Source organism: Pieris napi, chromosome 8 (assembly GCF_905475465.1).
Source record: "Pieris napi chromosome 8, ilPieNapi1.2, whole genome shotgun sequence".
Classification (NCBI taxonomy): Eukaryota; Metazoa; Arthropoda; class Insecta; order Lepidoptera; family Pieridae; genus Pieris; species Pieris napi.
The window spans coordinates 7571336-7586200 of NC_062241.1; the positions used below are offsets into that span (position 1 = coordinate 7571336).

Here is a 14865-nt window from a genome sequence, read left to right on the forward strand (position 1 = left end):
TGTATGAAACTCGTGTTCCAAACTTTCATCTCCTGGGGCGAATATTTTCCTACTAAGTTTCGAAGTCCTTTAATGGAATCCACACACTTAGCTTTAAACTTACATCACGTAAAAGTCTGCACAGTTTTCTTAATTTAAAATTAGAATCTACAGTTAGCGTATTATTTCGTTCTGATGAATTAGTTCATGACTTAAATTACCATTGTTCACATTAAGATATGAGTTAAAGCTGACACTTTGTTCGCCAGAAATTGAGCCTAAGATCAAGTGCGTTATCAACAAATATATATGATTGTATATTAATCTAGTTCTAGTTATTTAAATCAAGTTTTTTTCGTTAATAAGAAAAATAACATAATAATGCAAATGAAAATTTCATTAAATTGCGTAGATAAGGTACTCTATAAAAACGCATATATATAACATTATGCAACCATCTTACTAATGAACGGTAACTAATATATTTGAGGATAACACTCGAGCGAGGGCATTTGGATACGGAGATTGCCAATTAATGTTACATTCCTCCCAGCCTCCCTTCGCCCTCATGGTTATTCCGAATACCTTTCCCTGAGATTTATCTGTCTGGATATATCCCATCCTAATATTATAAAAGAAAGAAATAGCAATTCTAAAAGTATAAGCTATGTTTTACTATCTATTTAGATCTACGAAGACGAAGTCGTGAGCACCAGCTGGTAATAAATAATTACTTCTTTTCAGCGTCTTTCCGCAATGCGGAGTATCCTTTCAAACTTTCGTGCTCAAAGGTATGTGAAAATGGAATCTGAAATCCTATCCTTTTAATTTTATTAATGCGAAAGTTTTTGTGCATGAATATGTTAATGGAAATTTGTTTCTCTATTGTTACACTTTGCTACTGAGAACTAATATAAATGAAACGGGATATAGTGATATCTAGAACGGAAATACGATTATAAAGAAAAACAGTTACATACCACGTTAATATATAATTGTAAACGTTATCGTTATCTTTTTAATTATTTTATACTATGAAAACGTACATTACGTACGTTACATAACGTAAATTGCCGTTATAGTTAATTGAAAGTGTTTGTATAATAATCGGTTTTGTCTATAAACCAACATGGGAGTGTACAATCGAAATGACTGCTATAAGCCGCATTAATTGCTTTTTGGATAATTATTTTCAATTACGATATAACAAGTCCACACAACTACGCAATATTTAATCGACTAATTTCTGATTAATTAATTAAATTTATGAATAGCAGCACAGTATTTCGTAATATTTAATGCCGCGTCTTTAGGTTGTGTGTCATAAAATATGATCGATTGAAAATATATATTTAGGTACAGACTTCTAAGAAGCAACATAATTATAGAATTCGATAAAAGTAAAAATTTTAGAGTTCGAGTTACCTATTGTTATATTTTAGTATAAACGCATTGTACCAACATATTTAAGGGTTAAAGTTATAATCGTAAAACTATCGATTTCCTAATTTCATTATCTCGGGTATAAAATTATTCAATTCGTATTCTGATTGAAGTGTTGTCCGGGATGTCGGCTACAAGCCACTAGAGCTACGTCAGTCGTCTACGGGACGTAGCCAACGAGCTACGCTACGTCGTAGCTAGATCGCGAATCGAAGTTAATTATTAAGTGGGCTACGAGAGCTAATGGAAACGTGATTAATTTATTAACATACATCATTTATTACTTTATTCGTATATTACAGAACCACTTCTAGATTATTAGTATAAAATTAGATGTAAATATATTGGTTTAGATATTAAAAAGTCGGCGTCATTGGTAACAATATCTTTGTTTCGTTTAATATTATGGTAATTGATTGAAATTTTCCTTTGGAATCATTTATGAATGATTCGTTAGAATAGTCATAAAAAATTATTGAATTAATATCAAGCGAGCTAGTTATAAATATCCTGTAGGGATGAGAATAAAGATGTTTTCTTGTGCTATGTTCTTCTGTATATTGATGCTACTGATAGTGGATACGAGGATTGGTGCTTTACCACATACAAGTTTGTATTATTTATATAATTGTTTTATCTGTATAGGAATTTCCCTTGTTTTATCTTAAATGATTAGCTATTTTAAATATAATAATATAACACAACAAGATTGAAGTAATACGCAGCGTCAGTCTATATTCATTTCTTAAGCTTCGTGAATTGTTAAATAGTAGTAAAATTCCTATTATTCGAATATTTGTATTTCTAATTAAAACAAAGATAAAGTAGTAACCTTTACGTGCCGCATTACGTAGATATATCGAATAATAAATTTAATGTTAGGGTTAACAAGTTTAATTACTTTACTTCGTACTCTCAGGCTGTTTCACAGACCGTACTTTAATGATGTTATTGGACAAAGATAAACTTTGAATATGTTTTGTTTAAAATCACGTCTCGTCATGTATAGGATAAAAATATATCTTTGCTTATTACTTATGTTTTGTAAGGCAGGTGATCGGGACTAACAATCCGTAACAATAATTGCGATTCTCGAATAATCGAATCGTGCATTACGAAACGGTTAGACAGACACTTCGTCGTCTCAGCCTGTTGACGACTACTGCTGGACATAGGCCTCAACCTTAAATTTCCAGTATCCACTACCCCCGCGCTTTTCGCCTTACTTCCCTCACCAGGTCATCTGTCCCCAAGTGGGCCGTCCAACGCTTTGCCAACTGGTCCTCGTCCTTCATTCCAGGAATTTGGCCCATCGGCTATCTTTTCTTCGGGCAATACGACCTCCCCATTGTTATGTAATTATACTTCCTTTTGTTATATCAGTGAATTTAGTTCGTCTTCGGATCTTGTTGAGCGACGCGGAGCTTGTGTACCAGGTTTGAAGTAAGATACCAAATCTCAGAGCAGTCACTGGTAAGAGACTTTTGATTTTAAGCATTGAGGGTGCGAAATCGCTGGAAATACACTTTTTAATTTTTTGAAGACTATACAAGGATTCTTCGACTAATCTCCTTCTCGAAGTTGGATTTACCTAAATGCATTGTAAGGCCTAAGTAAACATATTCAGCCCCTACCACTAGATTTATGTTTCCCAATGTTAATGGAGTAGGCGCGACATAATTTTTGTCTTATCCATTTTTAGTTCATTACTTACTTGATTTGAGACTCTCTGAAGGTCGAAGAGCATTCGGTTGAAATCTTCCCGAGACTCGGCCATGTTAACAATATCATCCGCGAAATGGAGGTGTAAAATGTACTTGACATTAAGGCCTTGATAGTTCCATTCAAGGTGTTTAAAGGCATCTTGCATTCCATCGGTAAAGTTTGGGGGATATAACATCGCCCTGTCTGACACCTCGCTTAAGTGGATTAGCCTTAGTGCATTGCTCTTGAAGTCGAATGTGATAGTGGCTCTGTTATATAGACATTTTAGCAACTCGATGTATACGGCATCTTTGTAGTGATCTCAACACAGCTCAAGTCTCAATGGAATCGAACGTATTTTCATAGTTCACAAACGCTAGGCATAGTGGTAAATGTACACTTCGGTTTTCTGTACGATTTGCCTAAGCGTATGTATGTGGTTGATCGTACCGTAGGCTTTTCGGAAGCATTCTGAGGATTGCAGCTCAGTGGTTATTCCGTCATCGCCTAGTGTTTTATTATTATTTAATTATATCAGAGCCATCCTTATCTGATATAAGCTGATATCCGATATGTCTTCAGTGTAATATCGGGTAAGTCGAGCTTGTGCGTCATTAGACACGTCAAAGGCATAATAGAAGAGGTATAAAGCTTCTCATAATGTAATGTAATGTGTCTCAATGTCGGGCATAGAAGAGACTTCTACGCCGTCTTGCCTTTTCAGCCTTTGTTTTGCTGGATTGTGTCCTCGACAAATTTTGTATTAAAGGAGCGCATATCGCAAGGCACCAAATATTTCTTTGTTAAGCTATAAAAGTCGACATCACCACGGTTTTGAAGCGGTAGGGTCTTTGTGCACGTCTTTATAGAGAGTTTCTGCACCGTTTTCTTAGAGGTAGATTTACAGTATTGAGAGCCATTCGTTTAATACCCTCAATAGGTCCATCATTAAGAGTATCCACATATACATCACCAGTAAGAAAAGCGATTTTGGAGATCAAGATGGAATTTTTGTATGACTTGATATTGAGACGTACCTACCGTCGACTTCATGAGACGATTACGTTCAGCTTTCATATTGATATACACAATTACTTTCACAATATGAATGTATTCCTATGATCACTTTCAGTTACATCTTTATATATTTGTCTTTTAATTGACATGAAGTCAATTTCGTTTTGCGTCTTTTTATCCGGACTGAACTATGTCCATTTTCTATGAAACGGCTTTTGGGAAAAAGAGTTCATCATATAAAGATCTTCTTCTCAATAAAGTCTACTAGTCGCTAAAGATTGTTGACAGACACTTGCAATGAATGAATACATAACATTAATAACGACAAATATTGTGTTACGTTTCCGAGTTTTGTTTATGCTCAAGCTGATTTAGAGAACGTACTTATAGATTCGATGAATTGGGCTTAATGTTAAGATTAGTATTCATTGCTAACGTTTATGTTTACAATATTTTATCGCTATTTTTCGATTTTATTGACACTTTTGATGCATATTAGACAAAAAAGCACATTTTTAGCTAAATATCAGTATGCCGAAAACAATTAAACAAATAATTACTTTATGCCTATATTATCTAAGAGAACTTTATGCGATAAATATAGAACCTTAAATAGATTTTGAAGACGAACCTCATTGTATAAACAACTGTTAATATGTACCAAAATATTCAACAATTATTCAAATAACAGTATTTTAAGATGTTTCCGTATAATTCAGGTAACAAACGTGATTGTTATGTTGATTTCAGAATATAAAAGTTTGCGGTCGAAATCCCCAAGCAACGCGCCGTGTTGGAGTATTCATAAACTTTATTGTAACGATGATTGAATTTTTTATGAGTCTAACAATTATTCTTTACCTTTTCGAGTCATGAAACTTAATGGTTTGATAAAGACTCTTTTCTGAAACATGAACTTTGTTATTTGATTTTTAATTTGCAAAAACGTAACATTGTAATTAATAAATTATTTTTTTAATAACGGCATTGTTTCGGCGAGTTCTTTTCCCGACGAATCATTTATTCGGACACAGAACACTGACCGCCAACGCTTTTAACAAAAATACAACCTTAAATATAAACTACACTACACGCATGGTTTGTTAAAGCTATTTAAAAAAGTCCTTGTAATAGAATCTTTCAGCATATTTGTGTAATTTAAACTAAACATTAAACGTTTACATGGCAAAGAAAAAATTAAATGAATAAGACCATTATACAAAAGCGTTTAAAATATATCGTATAAATAGCTTGAATTTAGTCCAAACACGTTCCAACAGTTTTTGGGTCGCCGAGAAAATAAAAATAGGAAATGCGGAGATTAAAGAGGCAAAGGACAGTTTAGTCAGTTAAAATTGCGGTAAAAAGAATGTATGTTTAAGCACACGCTTTTCATAAAAGCAAAAGCAAATAAAACATATAACAGTTTGGCAATTTTATTAAATACTAAAAATAAAGTTTTAACACCGTGTTATTAAATATAATAAATTCAGTAGTCTGACAGTCTCAGCGTGTAAAACCTCGGGACTTTTTAACTTATTAAGTTAAAACAATAAAGTTATTAAATAACGTAATTTATAGTTATATTTATATTTTATATTATTAGTATTTTATATTTAGCATTGCATTGCATTGAATGAAAGCTATTTTCTATTAAAATACAAAAACATATTACGAAGATATTTATCGTAAACCTTAACTTATTCCCTTGACATATACACATATTGTGCAGTCTTGGAATGGACCAAGTGCACAAAGCAAATTAGAAACGTGCTACACAACACAATCGTAATAAATATAGACTTGATTAGGTTTCGGTACTAATACTAAGATTATATAATAGAGTTAGAGCTTGATCTTGTGGCTAGGGTTTACGGTTCATTGGTTATTTATTAGGTGGAAATTCGCAGCGTGATTTTATGAGATAGTGACTTAGTAACTTAAAGAATATAAGGAATTTAAACATTGGTTATGTTCAGTTCGTTTCATAATTGTAATAAATTCAAAATCATTTATTCATTTAGGTAACACAATGTACACATATGAACCTCAATATAGAAATACAAATTAAATGCTAAATGATTGAATGATTTTACATTTACTGCCAGTTCTCAAATTAAGGGCGTAGAACGGACGAGGAGTAATGGCAATAAACTCTCCGCCACTCTTTAATCGACAAGTTTTTTGTTTTACTAAATGTTTGCAACCATTGCACCACATAATAACATTACACTTTATAATAAAAAAAAGTTGAGAACCTACATTAAATGCGATTTAATTCAGATCAAGCTTACAAAAACTATTTACAACCATAGAAAATATTTTAAAACGTGTTTATTAATTTTGAATCCAGAACACATCTACTTAAAAGTAAAATTAAATAGTGTTTTATTGTCTTGACCATCAGTAACAAACAAAATTGTTGTCAGCAGGTAACCAGCCTCGAAAATGTCATTTAAGCTCAAATGCCAGTCGGATCGGCATGTGTCCAGATGAACAACCCTATTGCACTACAGTTGCGTCAGCTCCTAGTAAGTCCTTACCCTCTGACCTAATTCAAATATTCTCTTACTAATTGAATTCTAATTGCTATCTGTAGTGCTTTGAATATTTTAATTGGTAATACAATCACATTAGACTTTTACAGTTATTATGATTGTATGTAAATATACATATATTAAATGAAACAAATCTACCATACATTCAGCTAGATAGCACATAATGATATTTAGAAAATACTCAGTATTCCCGTGTATAAATATGTCTATTATGCATTCAATAATATTTTTCCTTACAGACTTAACGATTACTCTTGCCTGCGGAGCGGCTCAAGAGTCACCTTGTGTGTTGGAATACAAAACTGAATATCTGTTGACCTGCATATGTGATGACAATCTCTGCAATGCGCCTTACAATCAACAGTTACGGGACGAGCTGCTCAATTTTTCAACAAACTTTCCGGCGAATAGCGATGCCAATTTGACAGAGATGTTTTTGAAATTCACGACGTACGCTAACGTCAGTAACGAAGCCATTTATGAAATGGTAACTGCAAATACGACATCGACCTCAATAGCTCCCGTGACCTCTACGAGCGCTACGACTAAAAACTCAACACACGTTCCTGAGTTGCCACGGGCTGAGGCGTTAAAACACGCAACCATACCTCCTGATGATGATGAAGATGAGGGTGAAGGTAGTGGAGTTGATGAGTCCAAACTACATGAGCATGCGTCTCCAGCCGCTCCAAGTTCATTTCTTCCAGCCAAAGAAAATGGCGCATCTTGTCTTTCTCTGAACATCTTATACTTAGTACCTTTATTTCTTAACCCAAACTTTTAATTCTAGTTTGAATATAATTAAGCGTATATAAGAATTTATTAGGATTGTTGACCTAATATGGGAACAAATGACCTCTTTCGATGGTTTTTATTTAATGAAACAGCCAAAATCAGTATAGGAATAACATTTGTTATGCATAAATGCATAATATATACTAATTCATTGAAATTGATGATTTTAATGACTAGTTAAAATTTAGAGAACATAGTAGATAGTAGGTACTCTGTGCCAATTGTACGAAACATTAATACCTACTATTATTGTTTAGAATACTTTAATGACGGGTTATTTATAATTAACGGTCATATTATCGTGCCAATTGTTGATAATTTTGTATCTACTGATACATACAGTGTGTTTCTATTTAAAACTTATTTAGGATTGTTGTAAATTAAAGTGATATAAAGAAAATTAAGCAGAATACTTATTAAAATTATAATGTATGCTGGAGTAGGGAGATTAAAGATCGCTCAATGCTTATCTATTTAGCGTACATTGGAATACATTACAAATGGAAGTTGGACTTAGTTTTACTTCATATAAAATTTGTGTCTCATGTAATAAAAGATTCTAAAAATATAGTAAAGTCCAAAGTTTTTGCTATAATTTATTAAAAGAGGCATTATTAAAGACGTAAGTTACTAATTAAGATATAAAATAAGGATTTCAAATGTGATTCCATTTCACGCACTGCAAAATTACTTGTACTATAATAATTATATAGATGCCAGATCATTAGATTCCATATTTATGATCTACATTAGGTTAATGTTATTCATTATTAACATCGAAAAAACTGCCCTGAAAGCACTTTAAACACTCGTAGATATTGTCAATTATACAATTATATCTTTACTTTTGTTTGGTTATTATACATTGTATACTATCAATAAAGATTTAAAATATATCAAGTTACTCTATTTATTAAAGACTTATAAGCGTGAAGAATAAAGTATATAGAAAGTGTTGGAATTGTATAACAATAAACTACAAGCTTCCTCCTTATCAGAATGCCAAATCGTAAAATGACTGCTTTACGACTGATTTGAGTGCGACCGCCGCTGCGAAAACCGCTGTGTGAGTTCGAAAAGTGAGTTACAGAATCGCAAGGCTGGTGACAGTAACAAATATTCAAAGTCTGCATCAGACGTCCATTTACTAATAATCTATTTAGTTATAATCTAAAATCTTTCCTTTGATTTAAATTTTAGTGAATAACAAGTAAAATCAAAATTATGAAAATTAAGTTATACCAAAACTTATATTTGATAATAACACATAATTGTCCTCCACTAAGCCTTATTTTTTACTAACCGATAGATACGTGTTGAACATGACGATTAATTTTACGTCCAATATATTTTAAAGGTCAAAATACATTTCTTACAATTTGTAACAAGTTTCATAATACGAAATTACAAACTATTTATCATTGCTTATTTAATTTGTTACACTAACATAAAATGCTGCAAATTACAAATACAAAAGCTTAGAGCAAGTAACAAAATGTGGAGAATTGAATTATATAAACAAAATTAATGGCGGTACACCGCGTCAATTGTGTAATATTTCTCCTGAAGAACAGAGAATGTGAAACCCTTAACTTTCACAATTAATTACTATTTAAATCTCCTTATTCTAAATATTCTATGGCTTATAACTAATAAATACAGACAATTGTGTCACTGCACTCCCCATGTCACTAATCTTAAAACTAACCGTTAGAATCTTTATTCTAGTATAATCACACACTATTAATATAGCTTTACTTTAATACACAACTATTAATATAGTAGCAACATGAAATTAAATATTAATACTATTTTTCAGTAAAATTTATTATAAAAATAAGTTAGTTAAAATATTTACACTAACTAAAAAAATGGATTAATAAACGGCGAGCGAGAGGCGATCGAAGCTCCCTGAAGGGCCATCTCTGCGGTACCAGTGAAGGGCACTTGACAACTTTTTCAATACTTTCAGCTCTCCAACGCCATTGTTCTTTTTATTATGATTCAAAATCCTCTTCAAATTGCGTAACCTAATTCCATACATCGACTTATTCGCAGTTAAATGAAAAGGTAAATTGAACTTCTTGTATGTTTTTATATTTTTGTTCAACACAAAACGCTTTCTCTATGTGTATGATACAGATCTTTATTATAGTTCTCTCATTAGCAATTGTTCACTAATTCAAGGCCCGAGTTTTATTTGGAGCAAGGTATCAAGCTTTCACCTTTGTTAAGCGTCGGCTAGTATCTCGACAGGGTGTAGTTTTAAGCACTGTGATTTAAACGATATGAAGCTATATCGACGTACTTCGCTAAAATTATATTTCAAAAAACCCCGTTGCTTTCATACTATTGTTTTCCACTTGAGGGTCTCTGTGACAAATTATTTATATTTATAGTTCCTTTGTATTTCACTGGATTTTAACGGGAATAAAATTGACTAATTGATAACACGATTCTACGCATTAATATACAAAATACGATTTCTTGAATGTTATGTTATTAGTTTTCTCTTTCAAGTGACGTTCTCAGATTTAATATAGCTACGAGCACAGCGAAACGTTTAAGATTTCACTGATTTACTTCGCATACATTTACAGAGAACAATTTAAGACGGAGTTTAATTTACTAAAAGGTTTAAGGGGTTCCTAAAATATTAAGGTGTTATATATTATTGATTAAACGAATTTAATTTACAAGATTTTTGTATAAAATTACACATAGATTACCATAACAATAAGTAATTACTTAAATATTACCAAAGTTAAATAATTACACTGAGAAAAGTTATTCGAAAGTTTACACATTTTTTCACTTCGTTAAGCGAAAAATTACATTTTCGCCTCGGGAGTTGAATTATATAAATCCATAGTTCAACTAAGATAACGAACTAACAGTATAATATGTTAATAATATTATATAGTATCACGGCGAGAAAAGAAAACAATATTACCAAATGTAACACACAGTCCACAGACTGCATTTGTTTTATTCATACATTTATTAATAAATTTAGCTTTTAGCCTTAAGCTATCTTAATGATGATTACAAAAACCAAACCAGAATGATATCATTAAGGATTAAGCGAAGCAATAATTAAAAGAGGTCCTTGAGGCCTGAGGCTAACAAAAACTATATACGTGGAAATTTTTTGAAGACGGTTGAAAAGAGACGAAATCTTAAATAACTAATCGTAAGCGAGTACTTTAATCAAATAAGTGTTATCATAAAGAATTTTTATACATAAATAATTTTAGTGAAGTTCGTAAAACAGTAATTAGTAGCACATATATCCTCCAGCGTAGATTGGCTCTGCCATATACACAGTTCCAAAGTCGTAACAATAAAACGCTCACAAGTTGTAGACTGGGTTTTGTGCCCCTCGGCATCTGCAGATGAAACTGACTGATGTAATAATACCAGGGCAAATGAACTGAAGCTGTGTATAATGGAATACTAGGAAAAATATGTATAGACTATATTGCCATTCAAGAAGAAGGTATGAAGGTATATAACTGATTTCTACAACTTCATTATCATGATAAAAACTAGTGACTTAATAACTTCACACGAGTTGATAGAATAGTATTCCAATCAGTACTTTATTTCCACAAGTAAAAGATAACAATGATTTCATGGTTATTGTGTTTTTAAGCGCACGTCCATTTATATTTATAAGCACTGGAAACAGAGATATGTATGGTAGTTATATTTTTCTACCTTTGTGTTGGGGCACACCCAACACAAAGGTAGAAAAATACGCACATATTTGTCACATCTTTTTAGAAGTGACAAATATGTGCGTAGAGGTTTAGTTTACTACAACCATAGAATAGACATACAAACAATCATTAAACTACCATGCTTTTGTTTTTGAAATAATATCAGATGGTAAATTATCCTTACCGACAACTTCTAGTTAATATACTTGCAAAATATAGGGATACATATGTTTTATTTAAAAATTAACAAACGAACATATAAAACTCAAATTTTTACAATATAAGAGTGGATGAATTACTTTTTTATACTTTTAGCAATATATTATTTCAAATTACCTTATATAATATTGAATTGTATCTCAACATATTATTTGTTTCTGTTACGATAATAGTATTTAGCCACGCGTTATGTGCACCTTTTTAAACTTATTGATCGAGCTTAAAACACAAAGGAGGTATACATTAGCTACATTCAATTGTTTACATATATACGAGAAGTAGTATGCTAGAAAAGTGTTAAAAATTTAAGTCACCTCCAGTTAATCACAAAAGGTGCTAAACCAGATTACGTCGATCGCAGGCGATTTACAACGTCGAGTTTAAGCCATAGACAAAACTAATTTTTACAAGGCTATATATAGAAATACATAGGAATAGGTCATACATAGAAATAGGTCAGATATACCTTAAAACGTGGCATGGTATTATAGGCGACGGGCTGGTAATCTTTTGAGTAATTAATTATTTTGTAGTTAACAGTATTTATTTCGTCAACATCAAAGAGAGTAATACTCTGTTGGCGAAGTCTGACAAGTTTAAGTTGTTACGGTCGTATTTAATATCAAGGGATACGGCAACGTATGCTAGGAATACCGGTATTACAGTGGATTAAGTGGGCTAATAAACTTGGAAATTGCTGAGAAATTCTTACTCTACCTTTCCTTAATTGGCCTAGTTTTAGTACTTTCTTGGAAATCAGGAAGTGGATATTAAATTAAGTCCGTAATTAAAGCTTAGTGTAAGTACTTTTTATCTGACGTAAATTTAAATATCTAGTCATATCTACTCAATTTAGTTCAATCTAAATTATAGGCGCTTCCAAATTATTTTTATGAAGCAAGAATGGACAGAGAAAAGGTGCCTTTGAATGTAATCCATTCAATAGAAAACCATGTAAATTGAATCAAAATTGATAAGCAGTAATAACTCTTACTCCAATTTAAATATTGTAGTATACCTTATTTTAATTCATTTGAGTACTATATTCAAGTTTCTTTAAAATATAATATAGCCTTTGAAAAGCTACATTTTCTCTTCATTAAAACATTTTAAGCCGAGTGGTAAAATTTTAAGCGAACTACAAAGAGAATAAAATAGGTCAAGTTAACGTTCGTTCATAACCGATAGAATTTTTGTTTTATAAGAATTCTGAAAATGAGCACAAGGGACGCACTGAAATCATAAAGAATTACAAAGGTGAGTCGCGTTCTGTCTTCGTTTTTATGAGTGAGTTCTATCCCCACAATTTATGTACTAAAATTTAAACACCAAAAAAGCTGTATAACTTATTTCAACAAAGATTTTAGTTTCAAAATATTTTTCAAAGTTTATAGTATGTACATTGTTCACATTGTAATGTATATAGATATATATATATATATATAGAGAGTGTCACAGGTACTGAAACTAATTATGTTAGGTTTGATATGTGGAATGAAAACATTTAAATAAGACATAAATAAAATAAGTTATCAGGTGAGAATATCTATTATACATTTGTATCATGTATGGAATTATACAGTGCCTTGATATATATTTATGAACACAAATGCTAATATAACAAAATTAAACGAATTATGGAACAAATTTTGCACTCTAATACATAAATTAAATACAATTAATGTTCCTGCTTTATATATGTATGAGATGGTTTGTTTTGCTAACAATACCGAGAACGGATGTCTTCCATTTATCCATCATAATACCCAGCTAATGTACAAAAGAGGCTGGGATTCTCAAAGGAAATGTATTTAGGGCCGTTATTTATTGTTTTCTTCTATACCGCAAAGTTATAGTGAAATGTTTCTTAACATGTAAGAAACCGTTCAAACTTTTAAATGGTTATTTCAATAACATTATTTTATTTATGCCTCATGCTATTTGTTTTTTTATAGTTCAAATTTAGTATTGTGTTAATGACTTCGGAAACAATATGTAATATCAAATATATTATATCTAAAATATAAGTTTGATACATTTTTAAAAAGCACTCGTTAACTGCGATTTAATGAATATCATAACATATTACAGTAAAACTCTTTCTTAAATTTCTTCGCCAATAATAAAAATATTCGTTTAGGATTTAATTATTTATGTAATCGTAAACGTCTAAAGTCGATATTGACGTTTACGTGTAGGTATTGGGGTGGCTAATACGATTTCAAGTTGAACCAATCAAGGGTCTGGATAAATACTCTTCCTTACCACAAAAATCTGCCTTCGGGCAAACTCGAGACAAGCTGATTGCCATTTTATCGCCTCACTGAATACTATTTTATTGCATTATGTTATTTGCCCATCTATCTTTTTTACGACTTCTAATATTGTGACGAAAATGGGTTAATATTTTCTATGAAAGGTTTGCGCATTCGTGCTCCTCAAGTATCATTATAGATATATATTTCATCAAAACATATTAATATTAATGTCAATTGCCATAAGTACGATTGAGCGCACACTAACATTTCAATTATGAGCTGAAGTACGTTTAGTAAGCTTACTAAACAGGTCGATCAACTTCAAGTGTATTTCGTCTACGTCACTACTTTTAATTGTTATAGAGAGTTGGATAACGAATATGCAATTTAAAATAAAGATCAGTACGACTATTCGTACAACTATTTATGGTAAATTAAACAAAGCTAATAATAGTTACGAATTGAATATGTTTTTTAGTTATAGTACCAGGCCTAGTCAAGTTAAAACAAAACTGGTTGGCAACGGGCCACAGGTGCGAATATAGCGAGGGTTTCCACAAATACGTTTTGCTTTGCAAATAGCCGACATTATTCAACGTGTACCTCTCTTCTCTTCTGGGAATTTACTTTTTAACATGAACATAACAACATTATTCAACAATATATTACGATTATATGGCAAAATGTCTTAACAAAATGAATTAAATTCAATATAACGGCACTTTGATTCCCTGACAGATATTTAAATTGGAATATTATTATTTGTTATTGTGTATTATATATTATTTAATTTGCAATTGGAAATCATCAGGAATTCGATAATTTCAATTAAATGTCATGAACATGTCCCCCAGGAAGTATTGGAAAATCATGTTTTTCACATAGCGGAATCTATCTTATTTATAGTTCTATTTGAAGGTCAGTAACCAATTAAAAAAAAACATCGTAACAGAAACAGCTATTGTCATAATACTACATCATAGACGATCATCAGCTCAAGCTGTATATGTAGATTATACCGTCAATCAATACTCAACAAATTTACTGCATATATTTATATATACGACGCTATCATTGTATCAAGCCGTTGCAATAATTATGGGCCTCGATGACAGATCGATGTGCAATATCACTACAATTACCCATTATTAGAAGTAAGTATAAACAATG

General features: G+C 31.5%; 1 protein-coding gene across 2 annotated transcripts; it reads left to right on the plus strand.

Annotated features, from left to right (window-relative positions):
- Positions 1-1566: 1566 nt before the first annotated feature.
- Positions 1567-8396, plus strand: LOC125052033. 2 transcript variants are annotated; one of them, XM_047652674.1, is made up of 3 exons: positions 1567-2031; positions 6573-6674; positions 6941-8396. In XM_047652674.1, exons 1-3 carry the CDS (start codon positions 1941-1943, stop codon positions 7483-7485), a joined length of 738 nt encoding a protein of 245 aa, XP_047508630.1. In that variant the 5' UTR covers positions 1567-1940; the 3' UTR covers positions 7486-8396. The 2 variants fall into 2 exon arrangements, with proteins under 2 accessions (XP_047508630.1, XP_047508631.1); XM_047652675.1 differs by having other exon boundaries at positions 6576-6674.
- The last annotated feature ends 6469 nt before the right edge of the window (positions 8397-14865 follow it).